General features: G+C 34.1%; 1 protein-coding gene across 1 annotated transcript; it reads right to left on the reverse strand.

The window, feature by feature from the left end:
• Window positions 1–121: 121 nt before the first annotated feature.
• LOC137406386 (uncharacterized) lies at window positions 122–14,877 on the reverse strand. The gene is made up of 12 exons (XM_068092961.1): window positions 14,792–14,877; window positions 12,549–12,721; window positions 11,635–11,770; window positions 11,241–11,362; window positions 10,637–10,774; window positions 9,649–9,771; window positions 9,009–9,199; window positions 5,641–5,845; window positions 4,635–4,769; window positions 3,343–3,599; window positions 2,888–3,016; window positions 122–439 (listed from the first exon to the last, which is right to left on the reverse strand). The coding sequence occupies exons 2-12, from the start codon at window positions 12,693–12,695 to the stop codon at window positions 268–270; spliced, it is 1,755 nt and encodes a 584-aa protein (XP_067949062.1). The 5' UTR covers window positions 12,696–12,721; window positions 14,792–14,877; the 3' UTR covers window positions 122–267.
• Window positions 14,878–15,076: the final 199 nt, after the last annotated feature.

The following is a 15,076-nucleotide window of genomic DNA, read 5'->3' on the forward strand; positions in this document are numbered from 1 at the left end:
GTTCATTCAACGTTTCCTTCAAACATCCACTTGATTTTTAACTATGCATTTTTTAGCTCGAATTAAACAGCAAGATGCAAAATAACTGTAAATAACAATAAAGTATATATTATAATTAATAATAATTACTAGAAATAAAACAAGACGTTAGACAACACATCGTGGCAATAGCGAGCAGCTATTATTATATGACATGCTAATAAATAATCTTATATTAACCTATTAAATCAAGCTTATTACTGTTTTATGTACTGCTTTAGTTTTCAATCATTTCATCTTTAGTAGCGCTGCCGGTACCCCATTGCCTTTACTTTGCTTAAGAGCCTTGGCGGCAGCTTGTCTCCTACTGTGGTTCGTAGATGTTGGTTGCCCTACAGAAAGAGCTTTACTTGAAAGGCCTGGTACTTGCTTTAGTTTGCTTGGATCTGGCAGAAGAGACCTGAAAATGTAGCCATAAACATTATTTCATGTAGTACAAGATAATGCGATACAACAGGAAATGTTATTACAAAAAATAAGATGGTAACATTACTTAGTTTGTTTGCAGTAGTTTTTTAAGGTGTATTAATATCAACCCTAACATATCATCACATTCTAATACATTATAGAACTTGATGACAATTGATGCAATACCTTGATATGGTTATGTGGCATATAGCATTATATCGCAACAATATTAAGGCCTAATAAAATAAAATGCCTAAAATATAGACTGCATATATTTCATACTGTGCATATTTTATTCTAATACAATGTTTAATATAACCTTTTTATTCTTTAATATTACATGTAAGATATTATTTTACAAAATGCTATTATATTATAAAATATCATACTATATTATGTAGCCACTTGTTGTAGTACTAGTCAAATGTCAGTGTTGCTCGGATAATATAATAATTACCCGATGAATTTGAGTAACTTACTTTGTATGTTAATAGTTCAAATCTTTACTAAAACCATAGCCGCGTTTTAAGCCAGCTTAATCATCGGTACACCTAGTGATCCCCTGTGCTAGTTAATAACCCCAGGCGCTTTAAGTGTGAATATTTTAACCATCGAAATTAATTTAATCACCATCATTCATTGCTAGAATCAGTTGAACAAGTGTAATGGTTTAGATCACCAGTTTCTGACCCGAAGGTGCCCACAAAGCGGAATTCATGGCTAGATTTTAATAACTGTAACTGGACACACGGATAACAAACAATTAGACCAACAATATATTAGCACCAAGATTTTATTACAGTATAATTAAATTAATTGCATTATATTATGTTACGATTTCCTTTATTGTATTTTATTTATATCAAAAAACTCCACTTTTTCATTGTTTGTGCGCATTTGTTAGTTTGAAAAATGTCACGCATTTTTACATTTTTTTGGCCAATATTAATCAAATTTCACATGAATATGTTTTGTGCCTGTCAACAGGTTGATAAAGTATTTGTTTCCAAACTCTATCTGGTTCCTGAGACCCAGCTTCTTAAACACTCACTTGCTGCCTCTCTGATTAAAAGGAAATCTTGGGCATCGCTGGTCTTACCGCTGGCTAAAGATGCATCATATGAAAGGTCACACATCTGCCACGATAGGCAGCAAACTGATACAGTTGCGGGTGCTAATTTCTCTCTCCGTAATGTTTTCACAACTGATTGCCATTCACGTAAAGTTTTACTTATGGGTCAGCAGAATGTAAAAAGATTTTAGTATCTAGTCAGATGCTATGGAAAAAATAAAGTTTTGCTAATCATCTTTTACTAGGCATTGATAAAATAAAATATTTACTTGATGAAAACCATTATCAATCGAATGAAAAAAATATAAATTTGACAAAGTAGCAGATAAATATGAATTCTAATGATGTTAAGTTTAACTAACAAGAAAAAGTTGAGCGGTAACTAAGAAGCAACAACTAAATTGAAAAGTATTTTTATGGAGTATATTATATCTCTTTAATAATGAAGAGTAATTCTGTCCCAGCTAAAGTCATCTATTCAAAGCTACAGCTAAATGTTGAGAAAAATGATTAAATCTTTTAGGATTTTTACAGAGAGCTACATTTGGCTCGGCAGGCTGACATTGCATCACCTATGCCAATCATCTGCTTCCTGATATTTTGGAATAATTGTGTGCATAGTGATTACACATGATGATCTCTCACAGCACACTACCAACTGCCCCACTGGACCACCTTGCAACACCATGGAATAATTGTGTGCATAGTGATTACACATGACTGACACCGTACTAGTCTTTACTATAATAAGAGCCGTGTCTGTATGTCCAAAGCAATGCTTAGAAGTTAGGAAAAAGATTGCATCGTACAGGACTCGAACCTTCCACAATGCTTGAACACAACCACCTACACCAATCATTTGCCTTATGGTATTGCAGAACAGGTGTGTGTATAATTATCAGCTTTATCAGCACACTTGGTGATCTCTCACTGCACACTAGATTGCTAGAGTACTAGTATGTATAAGAACAGACTACTTGTTTCACATGAAACCAAACTAATTCATCAAATCACAGATCATATCATTGCTAGTTCTAACGCCACTAGCCACTGCGCCTTAACGCTATTACCTGCTGAACCTTAACGCTATTACCTGCTGAACCTTAACACTATTACCTGCTGAACCTTAACACTATTACCTGCTGAACCTTAACGCTATTACCTGCTGAACCTTAACACTATTACCTGCTGAACCTTAACGCTATTACCTGCTGAACCTTAACGCTATTACCTGCTGAACCTTAACACTATTACCTGCTGAACCTTAACACCACTTTTGGCTGTATCTTAACACTACTCTTTGATGTAGACTATTGAAATACATTTTAGTATTTTATGTACTACGCATAAGCCTATAGAACTCCTTACTTTTCAGCAGGTGAGGGTGTGTCTTCAGATATCTCAGCAGTTTCGTCCATAAAATAAACAGGCCGAGGCTGATTGTTTTTTTTCTGTTGATAGGCATTGCTGGTGTGGCCGCTATCAAAAGATTTATTTCTGCAAAACAAGCTGAACATTTTTATTTATGAATAATTACATTATAAACTGCTTAAAAGTTTTAAGTAAATCTTTTGTTACTCACCTCATTTGGTAAAACATACATGGTGCAAAAAAGAAAAGTAATAACTTATTAGTAATTAAGTCACAACATGTATACATTTATAATAACAGTCTACAACTCCACATCATTTCAAAAACCTGGGGTTTTAAATGTGCGCTGTTAGTATTTTGTTTAGAATTGTCTCCTCGTACAACATAAGAACATAACTTCCACTTAGTTAGTAAAACAAGAGCATTAACAGTTAATCATAGGTAAGGGATACCTGAGTTTTAATGGTTTAGATTGTTGGGTAGGAGGAGGTGGCCCAGGGGTTACTTTTTCTGCTGAATCTGACCTGCTTTCTTCAAATCCTCTAGCAACCTGATTGGTTGAGGAAGATCCATTGTGATTTCCATTCTTTGCATGTTTGGCGGCGGCAACAGCATCATTGATGTGCTGCTCATTCTGCATGCTTTCTCGTAACGAGCGTTCCAGCAACTTAAATTTGTCATTTAGTGCTTTCAGTTGCTTCTCAAGTTTCTGCAAAATAAGAATTTGAAGCATTTGATAAACAACTGCCAGTTAGTGATTCGCAAGTCTATGAAATTAGCTTTTTTATCCACCAATTTATCAATTGGTGTCATCATTCAATTGGTAGATTGTTTTTCCATGCTAATCATATTGGTGCTTTGTAACTCTTAACACAACCTATTCTCAGAGTTAATCATAAAAGTTTAATTAATAATTAAGCTTTCATCAGTATGGGAGGGCCAATTAAGTGCCATCATATGCCTTGTAGTTATTGCTTTGAGAGGAGGCAACTCTAAATACACAAAAACTTATGATGAATTAGGCTAATACAAATCTAGGCTCAGGAGTTCACTAATTGAGACGAGGTCTGCCCCAATTAGAAACTAGGAGATATACAACTTAGAAGCATCAATTAAACAGTATGTGAGAGTGTTTGGTATATCTCCTTAGTTTATTGCCAACTGGGAGCTGACTTGGAGGTTATCTTATCTCTACAAAAGAAAACCTGCTAGTTGAGAGGTTTGCTCTTATAACTTGTTTCAACTAGAATTCTACCAACAAATTTTGATAAGAATAGGTAATTGTTTCTAAATGTCTTTTAAAATAAACATCTTACCTGCTTTCTATTTTTAGCTAACTACTATGCATCCATGTTTATGCTAAACACAGACGCATGTTGCTATTGATAAACCTGAGTAGTGTGGCAACAAGTTGCCGACTTTCTTTTAAAATTTTTTTAAAGTTTAGACTCATTATAGTAAATATGTATGGCATTTTTTTGTAACTTGTTTCATTATATTAGGCTGTACTAAAATTTGAAACGATTAGCAAGCTAAACCATCAAAATTGTTTAACAAATAGTTTTAAATTTAAATCATTTTAAAAGACTTCAGTCGAGCCTGTTTCTTCTTTTGGTTGCTGAGTAAGGAACATGGGTACCAACTATAAGGTTCTTCTGCTAAGGGATCACCAAAATACATAAACATAGTAAATGTTTATGTTTCTATGTTTCTGAGTTTAATTCTATGGAGCCTTTCAGCTTACCAGAATGTGGTCATCCTTAGCTATAATTTTTAGCCGATTTTCTTCATTTTCTTTTTGTAGCTCAGCAAGTTTGGCAGCATTTGGGTCGATTATAGTCTCTCCTACTTCTAATCTCTTTAGGGCCGCTTCCAGTTCCTATAATAGTAAGCGATTCAATCGATGCTTTTTTATAACTATGAGAAATAATGGCATGCTTTGTTTAGAGATACAAAATATGCTCAATAAAAGCATTGTTAGATTGAGCAAATACGATAAAAAATTATAGTAGCTACTGTATACTGAAAGATCTGCATGGTATCATTTTTTTATTCAAATTTTACATAATATTTTTCATCCTGGCTTTTTCATGGTAGATAATTTCAGAATGTATTGTTTTTATACCAACACATCCTCAGCTTTGTCTAGTTTATTGACGGTAACACAGCCTCCGTGTGTGTTGGTGTATTTATAGTAACATAGCCTCAGAGAATGTTGGTTTACTTATAGTAACATAGCCTCAGTAGGTCTTGGTTTATTTATAGTAACATAGCCTCAGTGTGTGTTGGCTTATTTATAGTAACATAGCCTCAGTGGGTCTTGGTTTATTTATAGTAACATAGCCTCAGTGTGTGTTGGTTTGTTTAAATAGTAATATAACCTCAGTGTGTGTTGGTTTATTTATAGTAACATAGCCTCAGTGGGTCTTGGTTTATTTATAGTAACATAGCTTCAGTGTGTGTCGATTTATTTATAGTAACATAGCCTCAGTGTGTGTTGGTTTATTTATAGTAATATAGCCTCAGTGTGTGTTGGTTTATTTATAGTAACATAGCCTCAGTATGTGTTGGTTTATTTATAGTAACATAGCCTCAGTGTGTGTTGGTTTATTTATAGTAATATAGCCTCAGTATGTGTTGGTTTATTTATAATAACATAGCCTCAGTGTGGGTTGGTTTATTTATAGTAACACAGACTCTATGTTACTATGAGTGAGAGTGAGCTGACTTCTATAGTAACGGTTACTAACCTTGATCTTTTTATTTTTTATTGAAACGCCTTCCTCTAACTTGCTTATCTCCCCTCTCAGTGCGCTGAGCTCTTCCTCATTCTTAAGTACATAATTCCTAAACTCTGCCTTGAAGTCAAACTTGTCAGGTATGACAAGGCCTGCCACTTGGTTAGACATATAATGTCTCTCTACTCGGAAGTGATCAACTAACGACGCCATCTCTCTGCGAATTAACATACATGTAAGTATATCAACATACATGTAAGTATATTAACATACATGTAAGTATTTTAACATACATGTAAGTATATTAACATACATGTAAGTATATTAACATACATGTAAGTATATTAACATACATGTAAGTATATTAACATACATGTAAGTATATTAACATACATGTAAGTATATTAACATACATGTAAGTATAATAACATACATGTAAGTACATTAACATACATGTAAGTATATTAATGAAAATCTTAGAGGTAAATAACAAACATGCTAACTGATAATCCTGTTTGCTTGTATGTTGGAAACAATGTTCTCTTTTATTGACAATGAATATAAATGAAATCTTGTTTGTACAATCCTTTTATTAATAGTTATTCCATTAAATAGATTGTGGGTATCAGCATGGATTGCAGATTGGGACAATCAATCATTAAATATACCTTGACCTTGCTAAAAGTCATCACAGTTTACCTTTGTTTTTATGATTCTATAGATAAGATTAATGAATTGAGTTTACTTATTAAGACCTCTGCATCTAGCGGCTGTTAAATAACGTGTTTGATTATCTGTCTCAACACATTAGAGGTGAGAAGGCAACATAGAATGCAAGAAAAAGTAACAAATTTTAAAAGAAAAAGTGTTTACAAAAACTGTTTTTGACATACACTTTGTTTCCAATTAAACATAAGATTTTCAATTGAGAAAAGCACTATTAAAGTTCAAAATTTCATGTCCTCAATTTAAACAATACTCGATGGATACCAGAGTTATCTACCCTTGCCATGAGAAAACAACTCTTGTGTTTATTAATCAAGTTTTTGTGGCCTTTTGCAGAGCTGGTAAGTATTTTGTAAGGAGTTACAGAGACAAGTTAAATTGGCCATTTCATGACAATGATGAAAAATGAAGGACAAATAAAACTGTTTGTGCGTCTAGGTAGAAGAGATAACACAGAAAGTATTCATTTAGTAAAACTGAAGTTGTCTACCCATATAAATCTAGTTGTCACGGGCCTGCTATCTACAAGAATAAATCTGGGAAAATTAAAACTGATTTTGCATCTTTATGAAAAAGTCTATTTCTGGTGTTCGATATTTAGTTTGACTGAGTTCTTTTATACAAATATAAAACAACTTGGGTGAAGTACAGGAGTGCTGCTAAAAAACTTTAGATTTCATGAAAACCCAAATATCTTTCAGCAAACTGTTATAACCTGATACCTCTCACGCAGACTAAACTTCCGACAGCATAGTTAAACATACACACATATGAGCTCAAGATTAACATGATTGGACAATTAAAACTTCAGCTCAGAGCAATGGCCAAATAATACAATTGTAGCTCAGTGTTGCCAACACAAGAACATTCAGAGCCAAGACACTTTGAGTGTAGCGACTGGCTATACATGTAATATAGGTCCTTAATAGTGAGATAGAACACATAACTGTGATCTGTCTGTTGACTGACTAGTCTATCCCAATCTTGTTTACCCATACCTTGGGTGTTCTACCAGCAGACAGTAACCTGCATGAGACTGTAAGACTGTCTACATGTTGGCTGCATGTATTTGCATGTATCTTTAGTGCTGCTATCCTTAAATACATTTAATAGCCATGTTGCTAGCTTTCTAACAAGTTCATTAAGGTAACCTACATTATCTGTTAAATATCAGATGTTAGTCACTTTTATTAGACATATTGGTAACGGTGCTTCTTACGTCGGTACAACGCGCATATAACACATGCGCAATGGACATACAAGGCACTTCCAACGGACAAACATTGTGGATACAACGCTGACACAAGTAATTAACAACGCATGCGCCACAACCTGACACTGTTAACACATTAATATCATTAATAATATTAATGTGTTATAATAATAATAGTAATAGTATTATATTATTACTAGCTGTGCTACCTGGTTTGCCCAAGTAATAAAAAAGTCTGGACAGAAAATTGATTTGCATTTAAAATATAACACCATTTCCCATTCTAACTTTCAAAGTACATATCATGAAAAAAGTGTTTTGTGTAATTGAAATAAATTAAGAGAAAAATAAAAACAACTAAAAATTTTAAAACTTTGTCAAACAACTGTAACTTTCAAACTTTTAGCCTGACACATTGCCAATGGAAAATTCCAGTAAGCTGCTAGGCTCCTAATGACCGTACCCTATGACGTTGCATCATCACCGTTATCCTGCTACAGTTATTCTAATAATAGCTATAGTCGGAATGCAGATAGACATACAGACAGCTAGCTGTGCCTTCCAGCATTGCCCGGGTATTAAAAATCAGCTTATAAACAATGAGAAGTGATGAGATTTGCTTACCACTTGCTGGCAGGCAACTCTCTAGCACGTGGCAGGCCATTGCCAAATGGCCTGACACATTGTCAATGAAAAACTCCATTAATCTAGTTAGTAAGCTTCAAATGCCGGTAGGCAATGACAATGCATCAGCATTGTTGCCCAGCTAGGCTATTATAATAATAGCTATAGCCAGAATGCAGACAGACATATGGCATACAGACATAAAACATACTTTGAGAAATATATATAGATTCAATATTCTAATAATGTTTATAGTCTGGTAATAAAACAGGCTTAAAACATTACATAAAGTATTCTATGGATTTTTTATTGACCATTGTATGAGCGTTGTGATGATAGTGTATGTGTGTTGCATCCACAATGTTTGTGCGTTGCATGTGCCTTGTATGTCCGTTGCGCATGCGTTGTATGCGCGTTGTACCAACCTAAGATGCACCGTTACTGACATATTCATAGGTATTACTTACTGATTTTGAGCATATTCATAGATGTAACTTTCTGATGACGAACATATTCATAAATGTTACTCGCTAGTTTTAGACATATTCATAGATGTTACTCATTGATATTGGACATATTCATAGATGTTACTCATTGATATTGGACATATTCATAGATGCTACTCACTCGTATTAACATAATAATAGATGTAACTCACTAATGTTGGACATATTTATAGATGTTACTCATTGATATTGGACAAATTCATAGATACTACTCACTGATATTAGACATATTCATAGATGCTACTCACTTGTATTAACATAATAGTAGATGTAATTCACTAATGTTGGACATATTCATAGATGCTACTCACTGGTATTGGTTGCAGAACACTTTAAAGTTATTCTCCAAGTTTTTGTAGTCAGATATAGCTTGCTTGGACTGATAGTCTGAGTCCATGGTCTTTTTCAGCTCTGCATGTAAGTTGTCTAGAATACTGCCTGAGTCCTCAGCCTTCTCATTCAGTCTTGTTAGCTGTCTGTCATTTGCCATGTTAAAATCAACCTACATCATTGTAATTAATTATGACAGAACTAAAGTGCATGTTACTACATACAATATAATACAATAATCAAACAACCATTTCTATTAGCGGCATAGATATTTTTTGTCAATATTTAGATAGACATTCTATCAGTTTTGAAAATGAGCAAAAGCTAATGTGAACTAGGCTTAACAAAAATCTACTATAGTAGTTACTACTTTATTGACTTCAGCATAAAAGCTCTGATGCATGTTCTTTGACTTCAATCTTAGTAAAAAGCAGTTCATGTATCCCTTAACAGAGACAGTTTAGGAGGCTAGCAAAAATTTTGTTCAAACGCAGTTGTATGGAATAAAAATTAGCCTTGAAAAATTAGAGTGAGAGTATAGGAAATACTAAATTAAGATGGGTTGGGGCTATATTAAACCTTCTCCCACATTATGATAAAAACTTTTTTGTGGCTTTTTACCTGAGCTTTAAGCTCTTCCCTCTGTTTCTTATGCAAGTCCTCAATGTGTTTTTGAAGAGATTTTGTCTCTCGTCTCAAATCATCTGCATATTCCTGCAGATGTAAGTAGTTCTCTTGCAGCTCCTACAGAGTCAGCATCAAACAGGAAGTCATTACAAAGCACGATCTGCATAATCTGCGTACTCGTATTCTTTGTAGAACTGTAGCTAATACAACACATAAAGAAATCTTGGTTGCAGCTCTGAAATGGTTAGTATACATGAGATAAAGTTTGGTTTCTGTTTTGTTCTCAAGTATTATTAAAATAAAATAGAGGAAAAACATTGATCACTATGTATAAACACTACCTATCACTAATTGTGTTAATCCAACGCGACCCAAACTACATATAAATATTTATAATCTATTAATAGTACATCACTCAGCCTATCAGTAGTTGTGTTCTCACGCTTTTTCACACCAGCAATAGGAAATGTATTTATACCTTTTTATTGGCGTTGATAATCACTGAAAAGATTATGTTTTTGCTACATGCAAAAACAAAGACAAAAATGAGAAGACAGAAATGTGGAATAATTGAGTGAGTTGACAAAATAGTGTTGTAAAATTTGATAATCTAATAGTACTGAGGAGGAGTCAATATAGTGAACTGAAGATTTTAGTAACAGAAATTTTATAAACTGAAACATACATCGGTGAATGTAGTATATTAGTGCTACTAAATAGAAATTTATGTTTATCATATATATGTAGAAAAATAAACAAATATTCGGGGTATAGTTTACGCAAAATTTTGAAACCTGTAATACAAATGCAGAAGCAAGCAAGTTTGAGATGAGCTTGAGATATAGTATACATTATATAAATTATGCATATTAACTATTGGAGCATGCAGCATTCTAACATTACATAGTTCGCGCCTCGTTCTCTAGCAGCAATTACAGGTTTTGATTTTCAATATGGTGATATTTATAAAGATGTTACAGACCTGCATGGATTTTTCTCTTATTTTTTCTTCTTCCTCAAACTGCCAGAGTTGCTCAATTTGTTTCTGTCTTGAGAGGATAAGCTGCTCCTTGGTCTGCATGTCTCCCTTCCACGTGTGTTTCACGACTTCCTTCTGGATCTGAGTGATATGTTTAATAAAAAGAAACATTTTTAACAAATTTTAAAAATTTTGTTTTGGTTACATCTGACATAAAAATAAGACAAGAAAACAAAAAATAATGATAAATTTTCTGCTATGTTTTGTACTTGTTAAAAGATCTACTTCTAGGAGTTGTCCATTTCTTCTGAAGGATAACTCTATAACTCTCGAAAAGAAGTTTTTTCAAGATTTCATACTGCACTATCCCGTTATTACATCTGGTCTATCTAAAAATTAGCTCATTTTAGTTTCGTTTGTAAAACAAGTTATAAAAAACTTTTTTAGAAGAGAATTGAGCCGACATCTCTGACATAGAAAACGAATGCACTTGCACTGAATCACACTCAGCTGATGTTGATGACCTCAGAACTACGCTGTATTTCTGTCACATATAATATTGTAATATGATATTGTAGTATAATACTTGAATACTTATGATACTTACAGCTTCTTTAAAGAATTGTCGGACAGCCTGCCTTTGCTGGTCTGTCTTGAGAGACTTGCTGATGAATGGAAGCCTATTGGCTAAATCTTGCACATCTACGTCCTTGATTGGCTCGTAGTTTTCTATCAAGAAAACCAAGATGGCAGCTCACTCTACTTTTTTAATATGCAGCATCTAACTTTGTATAAATTTATAATAGCGTTTGTTCGCATAGCTGACAAAATGCGCAAATATCTAACTTAAGCTTATTTGACTTTAACACTTAAAATACAGACAAGAAATCTGAAATATTTTTGCTATATAATTTTACAAAATAATGTGCATAAGCAAACATTTACGCACGGAGCAATAATGTAGAAAAATATTAAAATAATTAATATAAAATAGAACAAACCTGCTTCTCGAAGACAATCAGAAAGAAAGTGGTGACCTGTGACCTCTAACACATCGACAAACTTTCGGAAGCCAGTTGCAGTTCGGGTCATAACTAGGTCAATAAGTTTTGTGGCTCTCTCATACGCTGGAAGTTTCTAAAGTAAAATATGTTTAGGAGTTGAACTGGATCATAGTGAGCAGCAGTAGCTATGTTAAAGCTTAATTTGCCATTTATGCAATAAGACCAAAACATTTTTGAATTCGTAAATATTACTTTTTTGGAAATAATTCATTTCAAACAGAAATGCTTTTCAAATTATGCCATAAAAAAATCAAACAAAAAAAAGAAAAAAAAAAGAAGAAAAAGGGCACAATGTTTAGCTGTCGTTTATTGAGAAATGTTTTGCTTGAAACAAAACAAACATTGTATGTGGGAACCTAGCCTAGAATGCAATGCCAGTTTTTTGCTAAAAATTTCTTTTAAATTTTCATTAAGCATGCATGAAGGACATGTTAGTGCATCTGTAGTCTGCTATTAGTCTATCACAAACAGAAGACTTACTTTTGTACAATTGTTAAAAGTTGTGTATCCACTGTTATGACATTCTGGAAAGAAGTTAAAAAAAGTCACAGATATACAATCTCACAATGCTTTAGGAATTATCTTACTTGTTTCAGAAAACTAGACAAACATTTATAATCTTACAAGATGCAGTAGGAGTTATCTTATTTTGCTCACACAATGAATTAGTCTAAAATTTACAGTCATCATTTTTTCAATGATTAGCCAAAACTATAATTCTATGAACAGATTTACTAGGAGTTATCTTATTCTGCTCATACAAATAGGTAAACATTTACAACATTAAAAAGAGATGCAATAGGAGTTACTGAGCTCATAAATTCAACATACGCATGCAGGAGTTTTCTTACCTTGATATCATTAGCCAGTGGCTCAGAGAAAACACCGTGAGTGACAAGTGTTCTAAAGAAATTATCTGTCAAGATTAGGTTCTTTGTGAGCAGCGAATGATAACATTCTATCAACTCTCGATGACCCCAATCCTTGGTCGACGCCATCTTTGTATCAACTATGCTGCTGGTTTCTACAAACAAACCTGATGAATGATTAACAGTCAAAGCGAGAAACAGCTGGGAAAATTATAGTTGTGAACTCATTTTCTTCTGAATTTAATGGTAATCAAATACGCTGACTTTCCTGAATACGTGTACTAAATGCATAAATTGAATTAGGAAAGCTTATCGTACTTAAGTAATATATAATTTGTCTTTACCGCTGCCTCGGATTGTCTCACACGCACGTCTAAAAGCAGCATTAGTGTGATTATACCTTTTCATTAACTCAATAACTTTTGAAATCAATATCTGAAGACCTTAACTTTCGCCCGAGCAACGTATCAAATGCTGACTTGAAGTAGATTCTTAATTGAAATGTTAGAGGGGTTCTAGTCATTCTCCTAGGAATACAACCAACTGACGTTACATAATGACAGGATAAATGGCAGCCTGGCTACAGCCATAAATGCATGTCTACATGCGCGTTAAATCCCTTGAAGGTTGACAGGAGGTGAATTCTCTATGAACTGCACTCGGGACAAAGGAATTCAATGAGCTGAACACTGTTGATGCATTTCCATTGCATAGATAGAGTATAGAGCAGGGCTTTCAACAATACAATATCTGTCAGTCAATTCGTTCTGCGTAAACACTTGGAGATTGTTTGCAATTAGCCAATAACAATTGAGAGAATGTTACACTGTTTATGTTGTAGATTAGATAGTTTGGAAATACGACAGCGTATATCAGTCAAAGATGTCTGATTTATTTGCTCTTTATGATAAACAGCATTCCTGGTATCCAAACTCTGTTAATAGAAAGGGGTTACATAAGATTTTTACGGAAAGTGTTTTTACTTGATACAGCAAGTTTTGCTACAAAGCTGTTTCCTTTATGGGTGGGTTCGAAGCTCTAACATGGATTAATCTGAACGACCAATCAGATGTGCTACTCTAATGCAAAACTTTACAAAACTAAAGCCATGTTGGTCCATCTGTTCGAAGTCACCATAAGAGCATTGGACAAAAGATTGAACCTGATATCCTGGATATTCAGATTTAAAGCCAAGCGCACTACCGCTCTGTCACTCGACCAAATTTCCACATCTAAGAATATTTGTGCACCTAGTTATTACGCCTGACAATCTCTCTTGGCACACTACACTGCCAGCATACTAGTTGAATACAATAAAATACCAACTTAATAAAGTATAAATTGGTGTTGTCGATCAGTGAATGCTATGAAAAACATTTTACAACTGTGTATTCAGACAAAGAGGCAGCAGATAGACTATCAGGTGCATCTGTAGTGGCAACGCAGGCCAAACCAGTCTAATGAGCTAATCAACTTGTGTGGTGGCCAAAAATTGAATAGATAGATAAATGACAAATAACAAGGAGCAAAAAAGAGAGATAAAGACATAGAGTGACTACATAGACTTAGGGACATAAAACATAGAGTGATGAACTACCCAATGATAAAAATGTTTGACTCTAATGCTAAACGATATAACTAAAAGCTAAGAACTAAACTATAATGAGAGCCGTGTCTGTTTGTCTGTTCATCTGTCTAAGGTCATGATTAAAAGCTGAGAAAAAATATTACATCGAGCGGGATGCCGAACCCGTGACATTCAACTGCTCTGCATCCGTGCACTACCGCCTGCCACCAATCGTTTTAAAATTGTTGTGAATTTATTTGTTCTCTGCCCTTTAGTGGCTCACATGACAATCTCTCGTGGTACGCAGAACTGCCGGAGTACTAGTAACGATAAAAATACTAATATGAAACTGTCAAAGCGCAGAAGTGGAGTTGAGAAGATCAAAAGGGAAAACCTTCAAACTGTATGCATCAAATAGCCCGTGCTTCACTAGCTAGTCTCAAGTAGTAACCTTGACATTAAATATCAGCTCAGCGGTAGGGTGCTCAAGCTAACTTCTTCAGTTCTATGAAGTGTTGTGAGTCCTTTCCTAACAGTCAAGCCTTCCTGATGGTTAAAGATTTTGGGCAAGGTAAAACAATGACTATCAGTCGAAATCAAGGAGGATTTCACATGAAAGACTGGAGGAAAAAAGGTGGAATTGATTTGTTTGACTTACCAAAATTTAGCTCCTATGTCTGCTGTTGAAGTAGATGTAGATTTAACTGATGCTATTTGTCCAGCTGCTGGTCAAAGTGGCAGCGCTGTCACAAACAAAAAGTAACTGTTTCACTTGGCAATAAGCTATCCTCACCGAGTATTAGCAAAGCGTATATTAACAAAGCTGTGATTTGATTGGATAAAATCAATGCGACTACGCTCTTCTTTTCAGAGCAGCCACAATAGCCTTCAAATAACAATAAACTTCATGTATTTATTCATATTTCAACTGGGTTATTAAACG

The sequence above is a fragment of the Watersipora subatra genome, chromosome 10 (assembly GCF_963576615.1).
Source record: "Watersipora subatra chromosome 10, tzWatSuba1.1, whole genome shotgun sequence".
Classification (NCBI taxonomy): domain Eukaryota; kingdom Metazoa; phylum Bryozoa; class Gymnolaemata; order Cheilostomatida; family Watersiporidae; genus Watersipora; species Watersipora subatra.